Genomic DNA, 15,738 nt, shown 5'->3' with positions numbered 1-15,738 from the left:
AGTACAGCATTTTCTTTAATAATGTATTCTCTTCAGTTTTAGAGAGTAACCATAAGGAAAAAAAAATCTGTCAATCTGTGATATAAATGATGGCAATGCATCTTTGGGAAAAGGGAATAAGATGGATGTTATTGAGCAGTTGTTGTTGCCCTTATTAGTGGAGCCTGATTTATTTTCATAAAAGATAAATGAGACAACTGTTAAACATACTGAAAAGGGAATGTCAGGAAGAAAGGACAGTCAGCACATAGAATAAAAGTGTCTGTTTTTGTCTTAAACCAAGTTACAAACAAGAGTTGGCAGTGACTAAGTAGCTCAATAGGTGCTATCTCATTTGCAGCTTGACCCAAGACTAAGACAGAAACAAGTAACAAGCTTGCAAGCAACTCTCCTCGCCCATCTTCTATGTTCTCTCAAAGAATAAGCTAAGGGGTTTGTGTGTGTATGTGTGGTTTTTTTTTCTTTTTTTCTTTTTTTTCCCCAATTTGTTTGTTTATTTTTTGACATTTAGAAGCATAAAATGTAACAAATCAGGTAAGACTTTTGTTAACCTGCATAAGTTAAGAGTATCAACTCCTCTACTATTGAGAAGAGGGGAATAGAACTGGCAGCCGACAAGTCCAGAGAAATTCTAGTTTAGAAATTTAATTTCCTCATCAAAATTTCCTTCCTAGAGATATATTTAGGGAAAGCAGCTTGGATGCTAATCGTGGTTAGTTTCCAAAGAATGGACTCGCTCATTTTTTAATGCCTGTAACATCAAAGTGTTCAGAAGGCTAATATTTGCTTCCCTCCCTCCTTAAATCCACTACGTTTCACCTGCTTCTGCAGCTGCTCTGCCATATATTATTCCGTGCACTCATCACAAACTGAAGAAGCGTGTTTTCTTTAAATTATTTATATTAGACAAGCAATATTTTAACCTGCATAGATGAGTAATAAGCTATTTTGAGAAAGATAGTGAAATAACATGATAAACATTAGCCAGGGAATATTGCCTTTACTGTACAATCCATCCTGAGTTAACAGGTATTTGTAGTTTTAATAAACTCATTACCTGTCTTTTGGGAGCTGTGAATTCCGTTAGTGGTTTTATGAGTTGGGAAAGATTTTAAAACCCGGTTGCATTTCCACAAGGGATAACATCTGAAGTAGATAGACACAACTGATTTATACAAGGTAAATATCAAGCTAATTTGCAAGACTGAAGATCATGATGTAAAGCTCAAGCTGCCCAAACTAAGTTATTTTCACTATTTCCCTTCCACTGTATCATTAATAATTCTTTAATAAGACCAACAGTTTCAATATAAATGTGCAGTATATGTTTCACTTTGAAATGTCATTGCCTAGTGAATTATTCAGCAATTCATTCTGAACCCACTCCACAGAGAAGGATCCCTTTCTCTTTGAGGAGTGCTTTATAGAGACAAGCTGCAGATAAATTCTAACTCATGAGTAGAGTAATCTGTATCCAATGTGCTTTACTTAAAAGAGGAGCCTTCTTCTGAAGTAGAATCATAGAGGGAAGTCGTAATCCAGTCCAGATTAAATTGAATCTCTCAGTAGGGAAAATGTTGTTTGGGTAGCTAGCAGAGAAACAAGGATTATTACATTCCTCAAAAATTTTTCTATGCAGTTAGAGTGTTCATGATAAATGATTCCATGGATGTGAAAGCGGATTTGAATGCATTTGTTGGCATTAACATTAGTAGGTGTTATACATGCAAGTATCCAATGTATTGGGGAGACAGGAGAGTGTCAGATGTGAAAGCCTTCTTGTTATGAGAAAATCATTTGTTCCTTGCAGTTCCTTTGTTCCTTGTCCTCTCTGTGACAGAACTGTTAACATGTCAGGTCTTAGGAAATTCTGTCACTCTCTTCCTTGTATTTACATAGGGCTGCCTTGTCTATGGACCAGGAGCTATTTCTACTCCATAGGATGGCTCTTACACTGAGAAGGTTAGCAAAGGTTTACAAAGGATATTTCAGACACTCCAGACTTTTATTTTTAATGTATGATTTGTAGTTTACCAGAAGTATTCTGCAGCAAATCTGGAAAACCTCAGATTAAAACTATTCAAACAAGTATGTTGACTATTTTGATTCAATAATTAATTGCATAAAATCTCAAAATTAAGAACTCAGGACAACATCTAGACTGAGGCCAGACACACCTTCTAGTAGCAGAGGAGCTATGTGAAGGTCCTTTATGCAAAAAGTAGTTAACATTGATACTGTAATATAAAAGCTTGCTATATCTGTTTTAAAGAAAGATATTCCTAAATCCTTGAATATATTTTGTGAAACACAGGGAACATTCCGTGTGTGTATAGAAAGAGCATGTCTTGTAATCTTTAATAAAGATGGGAACAAATCTTTTACAAGATCAGCATAAAAAAAACTTTTCTTTAGTTCCAGATTCCTGGAAACTTGACTAAAGACAGAAACTGTCTCCCTGATAGTCTAGCTGCTACTCATTTTACTGGCCACTAAAGGCAGAATGTCTGGCAGTAAAACTTGTGGCGCTCTGCATGAAACGGAGGTGCTTATGTAGAATGTATCTAAGAACATGTCTGAAAAACAAAGTGCTAGAGAGACTCTGTTCTATATTTTTTTTTCATTTGCTTTTGACGTTGAACTACTGTATAATAACCTGAATCTGATGCAGAGGCAGTATCATTCTATGGCCCATAATGATTTAGGAGATGGTTTAAATGGGTGGTAAATACTAAATTCTGATGATATCACCTGGCTCATCTCCTATTGAAAATTATTATTTCTAAAAAGAATTTACTGGGGGCTTCTCCCCAACATGATTTCAGATACAGAGTTCCTGTCTTGCTTCCAGATTCTCTGACTTTTCTCAAAATAAAATTTCCAGATGCATACTGGAATAATTTCTATAGTTCATCAGATAAAATTCTACTTTAAAAAGAAATAGTCATGGAATTACCATCTACTTCAGATAAGTAGATATCTTAGTAAGATAAGAGTTCATCAGATAAGGTAACCTTTAGAAAAAGGTTACCTTTGCTGCATGATACAGGAGATCTTCAGTCAAAGCAGTCTTCCAGATGTATTCTATTGATGAATTAAAATAAGTCAGTTCTGGACAGAAATCAGCTTAGAGGAATACAATAGGTTATAAAATAGCATAGTAAGAGCTATACTCTGTTTACTGTTTCTAAGAGAAAAAGATGTCTGGTAATGCAGCCTGCCACTGTGGTGTCTCAGGAGAAATGTTACGAGAACCAAAGTGAAAATGCTTTCTTGTTAAGTTTTTTCTTAGTTGTGGTTAGACTCAGCTCTTCAGGGCGAAGGCTGCCTCTTACTATGAGTGTGCACAGTGCCTAATATGATGAGGCCAAGGCTTTAGCACAAGCCTTTAGGCAAGGCAACTACAATAACAACAATATAATCATAATAATAATGACAATGTTACTCACACATTTTTACAGGTAACTTGCATTGAATTCAGTAGTCCTTAAATGGAATGAAACCTAGAATGCTTTCTGGATGTAGGTATGAATTTAAAGAAGTCCTATCATTTTGCTTATGTTTTTGCTTTTTTTATGTTCTACTTAGGGAAATTTAAGTTTTTCTTGTGTGGAGCCACATACAGTCCCCGTCTTTTTCAATGCCACCAGTTACCTTGAGGTTCCTGGTCGTCCAAGCCAAGACCTGTTCTCAGTCAGTTTCCTATTCCGAACCTGGAACCCGAATGGGCTTCTTGTCTTCAGCAACTTTGCAGATGGACTGGGGAATGTCGAGGTTGACATAAATGAGGGCAAAGTCAGCGTCCATATCAATGTCACCCAAGTCAAGAAGAACCGAATAGACATCTCATCAGGTAAGTGTTCATTTTTTAAAAAAATGAATTTGCTCTTGTTGGTGTTGTCTAAAGGCACCATGGACTTCATAATTGGAAGAACTTCTAGGCCGAATTGGAAATTTAAATTGTATTAGTACATTTATTTATTCTAAGCTAAATCCTTTATTGTATGCTTTGGTAAAAGAGTATTAAAATAGCTGTTCAGTTTTGACAGAAGAGGGCAATAGGTACACTTGTTGAGAGTAGCTTAATAGTTAAGAAACTCTCATTAAAAGATGTGAGTTGTTTTAACCACAGTGCTGCTAAGAAAAATACCCTGGCGTTTTCTAAGTAAGCTGAAGTAGCAGAGCTTTCAATATCTATCTAAAGAGATTTTAGGAAAACCTGGCTAAAAGAATGATATGGAGTTACGTTTGTTTCTGCAAGGGAAGGTGTTTGTTTCTGAAAGGGAAGGTGTGTGTTTCTTTCAGGTGATGAGTCTTTTGAACTCATTTGATGCTTTCTCTAATTGTACTTTCAGTCTACATATGGACATTTCTGGATCAGCTGTGGGCAATATGGTGTTACCTTAGTCATGTCAATGATGCATTTTCTCAGTGAAGTCATGGCCTACTGATGCATTTTCTCAGTGAAGTCATGGCCTACTGAGTACCTTCATGAGTGGGAAAATCCAAGGTTGCTTGCAAATGGGCCTAGTTGCACAGATTACTGTAATTACTTGAAGTAGCTGATGCATCAAACTTGTTGATGCCAAAAAATGCCAGCCTTTTTGCCTGAAGTTAGTATTTTTTTTCCAAGGAGCTTATCAAATCTGAAGTATTTCAGCCATATAATTAATAGTTTATATTTATAATTTAGTTTATATTTTATATAATTTAATATAATATAATATAATATTAATAATATAATATAATATAATATAATCATATAATTTTATAGTTTATATTTATAATTAATGGTTTATATACCAGTAGAGTCTAGAATGAATGAAAAGAAAATCATGGGTTTTTTTTTCTTGCCTATGTTTTTATTTGGTTTGGTATGCAAAGATATAGTCTCTACCTCAATCTGTAGTTTAAACATGGACTTTCTTGAGGAAATGTAAAAGAAAAAAGAAATGAAAATGAACAACGAAAATACTTTTAAGAAAAGTGCATTAACCTCCTCTATGACAATTTTCCAACCAAAGATAAGTCAATGCTGACAGATACAGGCTAGTGTTTGATTGTCTTTGTCATTTAATATAATCTTACAGAGTTAAGCATTGTTTTGGTTATACTGTAGCATTCTAAACAAGAATATTTTGTTAGGCTGCTAGTGCCTCACTGTAAATAGGCATATGTGATTATCAGCCTAATGCTTTCTTAGCTCCTAGCTCTTCTTAGCTCTGGCTACTCCAAATTCAAGTTTAAGCAGAGAAATGGCTACCATGGAACTTCATCGCAGGTTCCTTCTACCTTTTTGGAACAAGTGAGAATTTCAGTGTTGATTAGAAAAAACACAGGAATTTTAAACTTCATCAATTGTCACTGATTTTGGCCAGTGAATATGTTGCTATGAAAATGCATTTTAAATTCTGTTTAAATTTCTTTAAAAAATCAATTTTAAAAGTTTAAGGAAATAAACATGTGTGAGGATTGTGTTGCTAGTTCTAGTTTCTGCAGACTCCCCTAACAGTAAAAAATTCTCAGCTATTTTCATTGTTGCAACATAAAATTAGATTATTCCTAATGTTTCTTCAAAGTGAGTCTTTTCCATTTATATGGTCAGTTCACATAACAGTTCAGCAATCATACACAAACATTCATTTTGATAGCTATAATGCTGGCTTTAGTCACTATGTAGCCTGATATCTAAATACTGTGGTTTGGAGATCTTGAAGATTTAGTACTTTCTTTTGTATCATCATAATAAAAATGTATTCATTGTTTAATTTTGGTCATAAGGACCTTTTATATTTGCATAGTTACACCCTGAAATCCAGTTTTCCTACCCAATTCAGTTGAATATATTGTTTAAGGACAAGTTTTTGTTAGGGACTTTATTATTGTTAAGACAAATATTTTGATGACATTTTAGAACAATAAAATAAAAGAAATATAGAAGGTGAAACTAAATGAGCTGCGCTTCTAGTCCCATATACTACACAGATCTGTGTATATTACTATCTATAGATTCAGTAAGATGGAGAGTTTTCAGGTCATTGTGAAAAGCATTAGAGACAACTATAAAGTTTAGAGGCAAGAATATGAAATGGTCAGCAAGCAGAATTGGTTGATTGTAATATGAAGAGTTAGAGCTCTAACTCTTAATCTGAGAAACTACGACAGGCTTGCAACAGAGAACTGCAACAGATATATTTAACCAGAATACTTCTAACATGATGAAGTAGACAGAATGGACAAAAAAAAATATGTAACTGCTGTATAAATACAGTGACTATGAGAAATCTACTTAGTGAAGAAAAGTTTGGATAAATAGTTTACAGTTTGAGAGAGTCATGAGGGAGCTAAGAACCCACTCAAAATTTGTTGTCTTGAGCATATTCCACATATTATTCATTGACAATTCCTATAAATTGTCAATGAAGTTCTGTTTAATTTTTATGCCAGTACTAGCTAATTTCCTTTCTCTAGAGCACAGAAAAAATCAACAACTGGAGAACATCAGGCTTGTACATCTCAGCCAGAAAACTCTGCAAAAACTTTTCCAAAGCCACATGCAAATCCTGTTCAGTAAATGGTGAAACCACCTTTTGTCACAGTTGCCTCCATTGCTTCTGCTTAATCAATTATATGTACTACTTCCAAGAACTGAAAGTCTTTTCTAACCAAGCCAAAGTTTTCTGAAGCTTTCAATAAGGGAAAAAAAAAAGGTAACACACCAAACAAATGTTAAAGCGATAAATTGTTCTTAAAAAGAAACTAAAAGTAACATTTAAAATTGTACACCTGAAGAATTATCTAATAGATCATTCTAATAGTATCTTTACTTTTTTTGACTACAAGCCCCAAATCCCTGAATGTCAGTATAGAAAATAAGTTATCTGCCTCTAGAGAAAAGGGAAGCTTTTCACAATGGCAGATTTAAAAATAATCCCTTGATTTATCACACATTTACTGATGCACGTGTTGGCTTCTCATGGATGGCTCTGACCTTTTGCCTCTAAATGTTTTCTGCTCAACTTAGGCACAGCAGGCTCTATGAAAATCTCTTGGATTTCAACTCACAGTACAAAACACAAGCCAATGAAAGGGAATGTTATCTCTTGGCCCAGGTCTTAATGGAGAAGTTTCTAGTTGCATCCAGAATCTTCTGCCATTAAGATGACTTCATCTTCTTGGAGCTTCTTTTTTTTTCATCTTCCAACTCTTCTAGTTACTATATCGTTCTATATGCTAGCTGCTGTTCAAGGCTGTCTTTGGTTCATCCTGCCAGCCATAAACTTATTAAAACTTGGGATAAGAATATCTTTTTGTCACATTTACCCACATGAAATAAATCAGCCTTCTCCCCGTGGAATCCTTCTTGGGAAGCTTTCCACCTTTCTGTCTTTCTGCCAGATCTCAAGTCATCTGAATTGCAGTTCATCTATATTTTAGACCTCGGGTTAAGATGATGTCCTTGAGGTAATAAAATGTTGCTATCTGACAGATCTAAAATGGTGCTTTTCTAGTGACCATTCCCAGGGGCATTTTATGTCGAAATCAAGAATTATTTTTGCCTCTGTTGCTAAACAAAGGTTTAAATGAGGAGTGGGTATACATAGAGCAAAAGTGTGTTTCTGGTGGGGTGATCATGTTTCCCATCAGATTCTTTCCATATTACTTACAATTGGCTATATACTAAATTTGAAACCTCATATGAACGTTTGTAAGTGGAGTCAGGCACACAGTTTGATCAAGATGAGAGAGAGAAATTCTGTCCCCAAAAGGCAGCGTAATGACTTAGAGGAAGAAGAAGGCACAAACTGAATCAGAACAGTCTAAATATTAGAGCATGATTTGTTTTTTCCAGATAATCAGTTTTGTCTCCCTGTTTCCCTATATATATATATTTATATATACACGTGTGTGTGTGTATATCTATATATATATATATAAAATGATTGTATGCACGACATGTAGGTACTGATTGGTGTTTGTATTTTTTAGTTGCAGAGAACAGAAACCAGATCCTTAGGTTTTTTTTTTTTTTTTTTAAACAAAAAAAAATGTTTTTGTAGATTGGTTTTAAATCTTGGTACAGTACAGGAGACTCGCAAAGTAGTCAGAGCAAGAAATAGTGTTCTTGGCTGCAGACTTTTTCTTTTGAGAAAACTCATGAATTTGGTTCAGGTTTTTATGAATTCTGTTCCATCAGTGACCAGTTCTTCACTGAAGAGCTCGACTGCGCAAAGGCTACACATTCAAAAATTACAGATAGTACCATATGGGGGTGTTTCTGAGTAATGCAACTCGTTCTTGGCTGTGCTGTACCTTGCAAGTATAGGGGAACCTGAGAAGCCATCTAGCATCTGTCCTCTTTGTCTTCCTAAATTTATTTTGGAGTCTGGACAGTTCAGTTTACATTTTTGTCCTCATTTTCCCCTGTGTTTTAGGAAAGGGGTAGAAGTAACCATCTTTGCAGGTCACCTTGCATTTTAACTGTAAAAGAAGAAATAAGATATTTTTTAATAGCTATTTTGGCAATCACTGTGCTACAATGATTTTTGTTTGGGGGTGGAAAAAAAAAGCAGACTAGTCGATAGTTACATGAGAATTTTAAATTCTCATATGTCTACTAGAAAGAGTGTAAATCATTTGAGTAAAGTAGAGCTGAGCAGAGTATTTGGAAATTATTATTACAGCTGTATTTTAATTTAAATAAGGTTGACAGGAAGCAGAATCATTTACAGCTCCTTTCTTGCATTTGTCAACATCAGTTATCACTGATGTAGGTCTAGTCAAATCATTGAGAATTTTGCTTTTGACTTGGATGGATACAAGACAAATCTCTTATGTATAAGGCAAGCTTTGAATGGTATAGTAATCTGAAGCACATAGGCTTTTACTTGATTCTTCTGCCTAATTTTTCATGTTGAGTAAAAGATATCATAAATGGACCACTCTCTAAAGTTTCATTTTTGCAAGTCAAGAATGTTACTTTAAAACTATCGTTGCCTTTTGGAACAGTAAGAGACTAGTAGTGTTAGAAAGGATATGGCAAAATATTTATTTTTGTGTTTTCAGGTCTTTCAGGACTTGCATATGTCGCTGTGATCACTAAATCACCATGTTTTTTGATCAGCACTATTAGAGCGGTAATAAAGAAAAGAAGAAAAGGATATAATAGTGCCAAGAGCTGCAATTATATTCACTATGTTTATGCATGTCCTGACAACACTTTCCCATAGGCATAATGAGTATTTGTATAGTATAAAAAAGGTGAAGGGTATGTTTTTATTATATATTGGGAAATATTAGCAATTAGAAATGTTGTTTTCTTTTCCTTAACTTGTTAATTTGATAACCATCCTTCTTTTCTTCAAGAAAGTCCTTTTCTAACACTCAGGGACCTACCCTGAACACCATTTTTCATAGATGATGGGCAGTATCTCACAATATCCTCAGCGGACACTTTTAGCACCCAGTAAGAATCTCATCTGGCGCAACTCATTTAAATACATTCAGTTTCAGTTGCTCTCCTGGTGTTGCCTCTGTATCTCCTTTTTCTCAGATGATCTATTTGTGTTCTTGTAGATAAAACACATGTGACTTGAGCATATCTCTAATGTCAGTAGTTACTGATTTCATAAAAGCCTATTTGTTTTCTTGTTAATGACAAGATGAGATGATTGCTGTACACTTTTCCTTAAATGTTAGCATTACCTAAAAAACATGTTTGTATTTTGTTAGGCTACCACTTCAGTTCACCTTACTGTAGCAGATTTCATTTTATTGAAAACTAGTGAGTATATGTTGGAATCCTATTTTGAAATTTATTTTTTACTCTACCTTCATTCAGGAATTGACTAAACACAGCTTGAGTTAACCCAGCATTTGATCAATAATTTTCAATAACTTGAATATATCTTTTTACTGACTATTACTCTGGCATTTCTGATATTTTGTACGTCATTAGGAGTGAGTAGGGGGTGGTTGAGTGTAAACTGAATGTGCTTTTTTATTTGATGGTGTAAGTTAGAGCTTGCATTAAAAAAGTGCAAATATCTCAGGGTATCCACCAATAAATGAAGAAATATCCATTCTTAACATAAAATTGCTGATGTTTCTCAGGCCCAAAGAAGGCCACATGGGGTCAGGTGAAGATCCAGGCTGTTGTGACTGGGTTGCTGTGACCATGCTCGTATAACCATAAGCATATGACAGACAAGGATCAAGTCAGTGAGGTACACTGTGACTTGCACAGCATTCTCAGAGGTGCACATGAGCCTACAAGAAGAAGTTTTGGGGAATGTGTGTGCTGAGCAAGATAGCCCTCCATGTGCTATCTAGTGTGGGCACAAAGGGGTGGCTGCTTGCATCAGCCCTGAGCACTGCACAGGTGAGTTGTGTTGAACCAGTGGGCTGGGAGAATAGAGATTCTTCACCACTCCTGGTCACAGAGACAGTATAGAAACAGCTCATAGTAATTTGGAAAGAAGGAACCGGAGCTGAGAGGATAGAGATAATATTTGCAGACTAGAAAGCTTCAATGTAAGAAAAGAATGTCCTCGTTTTTAGAAAAGTGATCTACGCTTTTACTCAATGTTCATCATTTTAGAAAGGAACTTCAGTGGACATAAAACCTTGCTGAAGCAGCAAAAGATCTGTGTTCGTTAGTGATTTAAAAAAAAAAAAAAAAAAAAGGAAATTCTGGATACCTGATATCTTCTCATGTCTTGCTTAGGGACTAAGATTGTTATGGTCTCTGTGGTTTGACAATCTGTTTTGGGGTGGAATACAACATCAAAGGTCTTGAACGTAAGTACATAATTTCTGCTATAATGCAGTGTGGGTACACACACACATGCACACTTCGTCATAAAATTTCAGAACCCAGCAGAGAAAGTTAAGAGAGTGGGCCACATACCACTATACAGAACCATTGCAGGATGAAGCCAGTATATATTTTAAATAAAACTGCCCAGGCTAACTTTTCAGCTTTCTCCAAAAGGAAGAAAAAAAAGGAGACCTTCTTTACCTTGTAAACCTTTCAAAGTGCAGATTTGTATTTGGAATAAACCCAGGATTTCTCTTTCCAGTTTGGATACCCTTGTAACTTTTTTGAATTTGTGTGGAATTTTGCTGTTTTGAACTTTTCAGCTTCTTTATCACTAATATTTGTGTAAGTGTCCCACAATACCACCAATACTGACTAAGTACTTGTAGAAAAATAATTAAAAATCAATGTAATATCAAACCTGAAAATGTGGTGGTTTTTTGTTTTTGTTTTTTTTCTTGTTTTTGTTTTCTTAAATTCAGAAGATCTAATTACAGGCATGGAGCTTTAATTTATGTGCTGGGAACTGACACTCAATATCTTTTTTTCATTGTTTTTTGGGAACCTGGGCAAATAGATTATTATCTGTGACAGGTTTCTGGCAGTCCCTCTTGGTTTGACAGTGTTATTCTAGAGAAAATAGAGTCACTTTTGTATATAATGAAAGGAAAAGTTGTCAAGCATCTATACATATTTTATGCTGCATAAAACTTAAGTACAAGAGAAAAGATTCTGTTTCCGGTCATGCTGTTGTAGATGCATGGTATTTCTACTGACCTCCAGGTTTGCATCAATGACAGAGAATGGGAGTCTAGCCCAGAGGAGAAATTTTGTTTTTCACATAAGCAGTGCTGCTCTTTAAGCCAGCTTGGCCTTGGTTGTTTTCTTGGTGATGTGCAACTGTGATGTGCATTTTGGCATTTTGCACCATCATTGGTAAAGTTAAACTTGTATCACAGTGCTTTCCTGAAATGGAAATGCATCCATAGTCTGCATTGCCTCTACTTTTTTCTTTAGGTCACAGAATTGGTTCCTCTTTGTTGCAAAGACTCAAGCAAAAAACCAACCAAACAAACAAACAAAAATATTTCTAGCTGTATATTGCCTTTATTCTGCCTTTGCTTTGGTCTTGAAAAAGATGATGAGTCCCTTCCTTGAGGCATCCTTGCACATTGCTACATTTCATTTCTGAATGCTGCTGAAGCAGCAGCATGTGGGCACTGAGGTGAAACAGAGCAACCAAGCTCCTTTGGATTCTGCACGCTGAATGGCAGAATATCCTCTCTTCCTCTCTTTGCAAGACTTTTTCATTAAGTTTATGCATTTAGTAGAGAAAATAAATCTCTATGGCCTTGCTGTGAAGCATCCACTATAAAATTATTTACTTAGTTAGTTAGTTTATTCTAATACCGAGCAGATTTTTATGGAAAGGTTTCACTGAGAACAAACGCTGCAAATTCCATAACGCTCCTTGGTAGAATCTCTTTCTTACCAAAGTGAGGTGTGTTTAGAGGGCTGATTTCCCATATTACCATGGAATGTATGTATTTATAACATTTGAAATCTTGGCATAAAGTAAAACCCAAATGCCAAGTTGAATTCTTTGCCATAGAACTAACACATGTTTTTCCAGCAGAACAAAATGATGCTTTTAACATTCTGAAGCTGGTACTTCAACAATTACCCATGAAAACAGAGCAAACCTGTGTCTCTATTGATCTAGAATTTGCAATATGATACTCATGGAGCTGATAGAATTGAAATGGCTGAGAGTAACGTGGTATTGAGGTGTATACAAGAGAATTACCCTTATTTCTACAGCGCCCGCAACAAGAGATATGTTTGATCATATTTGCTGGGCAATAAACCTTTGCTGTATGCTATATGAGAATAAACAGTTGCAAGAGAAAGAACTTCATGTACTGAAGCATCCTCCAAAAGTACAGAAGTAGGTCCAATACAGACTTTCCTTCTATTCCATTACTGCTTCCTGAAGCAAAAATGTGTAACTATGTGTTTGGAAGGCCTGAAATCACACCTCCTCTTAACATTTCCAGCCCAGTTTTGTCACATGTTGTTCAGCATATTTAAAAGGACTTTAGTTTCAGTGGAGATACTGTTTCATTCCTACCTTAAGTTGTGTTTCTATCAACTTGTTGTCCACCATGACACCCAGGTCCTTCTCTGCAGAGCTGGATAGTATATAATATATAATATATTACATAATATATAATAATATACTTGAAAGCATGCACTTTAGACATGCTCACTTGTCTCTCTTTTATTTCTGGACCCTAACATAGCCCTTTGAGTCCTGAATATTTAGCTTGAATATTTAGCTGCTTAAGTGTGGAATTTTACAATTCTATTTTTGACTAGAGGTCATATTTATAGTAATAGAAATAATAATTAAATTGCTACAACTAGTACTCCTGTACCAGTCGGTTGTGTTTGAATTGTGAGTGCTGTTGCTTCCTTCTGCCAGGATTCTGGGCTTAGTGTTAGGATATCAGTTTCTATAAGACAGATTATTTCATTATTTTGGAGATAAATTGGCTTCAGAAAAAAATGTCAAAAAAACAGCAAGTGCTGAAGTGTTGATCATTCCTCAAGAAAGATGCACTCTATGCCATCCTGCTCAGACAATGTTGTAGAAGTTCTGGAACTGAATAAAATGACTTAATTTGTATTTCTCTGTAGAAAGAATGAATGTTCTTTTTATTCTCTGAAGAAGGCTTCTTTAGTGGTTTTAAGCCTCTTGAGCTGTTTCTAGCCTCTGTCCCAACCTATTGAACCATCTGCCTGGCCATTCCCAAGACAACTAGTTAGATAAATTTCAGCTAATATTTTTGTTAATAAGTCGTAAGCTATAGGGCAGTCTTACAGGGGGATGCCACAGTGCACAGAATGGTTTGTCTTTTTTTCCAAGTGAGGTTTGCTTTGTGCTGCTGAAGTTTCCTGTGTGAGATAGGGCAGGAAAAGGTGATACAAAGGAAAGGACTGATAGATGTAAGCTGTATACTAAGCAAGATTGAGGATGGAAAAGGAGCTAGATTTAGATCAATAATGATTCAAGGTTATGGAAAATTCTTGTTAGGTTGGAGATATATATATAATATATATATAAATACTGCAAGCTCAAAAGGAATTTTGAAAATAATGTGCTAGTTCATTACTTCCCAAATCAACTTTCTCTTCCTCATTTCTTAATGAGTGTTTTTATCTACTCTGTTTTTCACCTGAGACGTACTCATTTATTTCTTAGTTACTTCATCTTTAGAAGTTTTCTTACATATGGTGTCACATTCTAGTTGACAGAATTTAGTTGAGAAAAGCAGAGAAAATCAGCTTCATCTACCTACAGGCATTTGCCATGTACAGACAACAGAGGTAAATAACTTAGCTTTTTTCTTGTTTTTTATCTTTTTAAGTGTGTGTTATTCTTAAGGAAATGGTCTGTTGCCCAATATGGAGTGTCCTAGATTATTTCCTCAGAGCAATTTCATTACCAACACTGAATACAAAACTACCTCAGGGAAAAGGGAAATTACACAGGATCATCTAAAGATTCACTAGAGCTTTTCATTTTTTTCTTTCTTTTCAAACTATAGTTAAACGTGTAGCCTTGTGTGGTTTTTGTTTGTTTGTTTTTGTAAATTCAACTTTCTCAGAAATTTTGCCATGAGGAAATATATAATAGTAAACACATCAACTTTTTAAGGAAAAAAAAGTTTTGGAAATTTGTTTTAAATGATAAACAGATAAGCATTTAAGTGCAATCAGTACTAATGTTACTTTTATGTTAACAGCACCATAGTTAGCTCTTTCTTGTTAGCTCTTCATACTCTGTGTGCTCAACAGGAAGTATTTTTGTCACTTTGGTTATCTATGGAAAATATATTTTTCCATTGAGTTGTATCACCCAAATATTGCTAAAAAGCATTATGATGTGATACTGTTAGTATTCCTCTGTGGCAGTAATTGTAGACCTTTTTTAGAAGCAATATGGGTTGTGTTGTCATAAGACTTATGAGCAAACTACAACAAACATATAAGAAATGAACTCTTGCATTATTCTAAATTTAAGTGAAATTGTATTCTGAATCAGTGTTCCAAAGTCTCTGGGTATTATTCATAGCTTTAAAACAGAGCTGAATAAAATCAAATCATCATGTTCAATAGCTTAAATTCAGTTTTGATCAAAACTTAAGTTTAAAACTTAATCCTGAAATCTTTTTTTTCTTCTTTTTTCATTTGTAAATTTGAGCAGACATGCAGATACCCAGTATCCTTAAGCTGACATCCTTTTGACCTAAAGTTCCAAAATAAGCTTTCATGCTGAACTGCAAAAGTCATATGCAGCATTGCATTAGATCGGATGTATCATGTTTAGTTATTAATACAGCTAGGCATGCAGAAGTCTGAAGTAGCAACTTGGTTCAGTCTTCACTCAAAAACAACCTAATCTCAGGGGAGACTTGGTCTTACTTTACTTTGAAGTGTTGAGTGCCCAGGTGCTCCCATGCACCCTCAGTCCCACTGAAAATAGTGAAAATGGCAGGTTAGCCTGGGCACTGCAAGGTGGAAGCCCGGAAGGAATTTGATGCTGTTACTTCCAGACCCAAAGTCAAAATCTCAGGAAAAAAAATAAGTCCAGTGAGTATTCAAATCTGACTGCTTGCGAGAAAGGTGCTGCCATATCTTTTTCTTTTTTTCACCCCAGTTATTTCAAAGTTACTTGGCAGATTATCTAAGTACAGTGGAAGAGGCCAATGTCCTTCCCCCTGCGCCTTTGCCACAGCTCACACCTGTCAGTATAGGCAGGCCTCACTGCCTCCCTCTGGAAATGCTATTTTTGGTTTATTCAATATTCACTTAATGTAAAATGAGGGAAAAGCAAATTAGAAAACCCTCCTCCA

General features: G+C 35.3%; 1 protein-coding gene across 1 annotated transcript in view; it reads left to right on the top strand.

Annotated features, from left to right (window-relative positions):
- LOC104565350 (contactin-associated protein-like 2) overlaps nt 1-15,738 on the top strand; it is a 971,843-nt gene that overhangs the window by 461,623 nt on the left and 494,482 nt on the right. The window contains exon 8 of the mRNA XM_088520855.1: nt 3,589-3,853. Coding sequence (XP_088376981.1) covers nt 3,589-3,853 — 265 coding nt within the window. The remainder of the gene's footprint in view (nt 1-3,588; nt 3,854-15,738) is intronic.

The sequence above is a fragment of the Tinamus guttatus genome, unplaced genomic scaffold (assembly GCF_059628265.1).
Source record: "Tinamus guttatus ecotype Peru unplaced genomic scaffold, ASM5962826v1 Tinamus_guttatus_pri_ptg000104l, whole genome shotgun sequence".
NCBI lineage: Eukaryota > Metazoa > Chordata > Aves > Tinamiformes > Tinamidae > Tinamus > Tinamus guttatus.
Note: the sequence above shows the minus strand (reverse complement) of the source record. Positions and strands in the feature narration are given on the sequence as shown.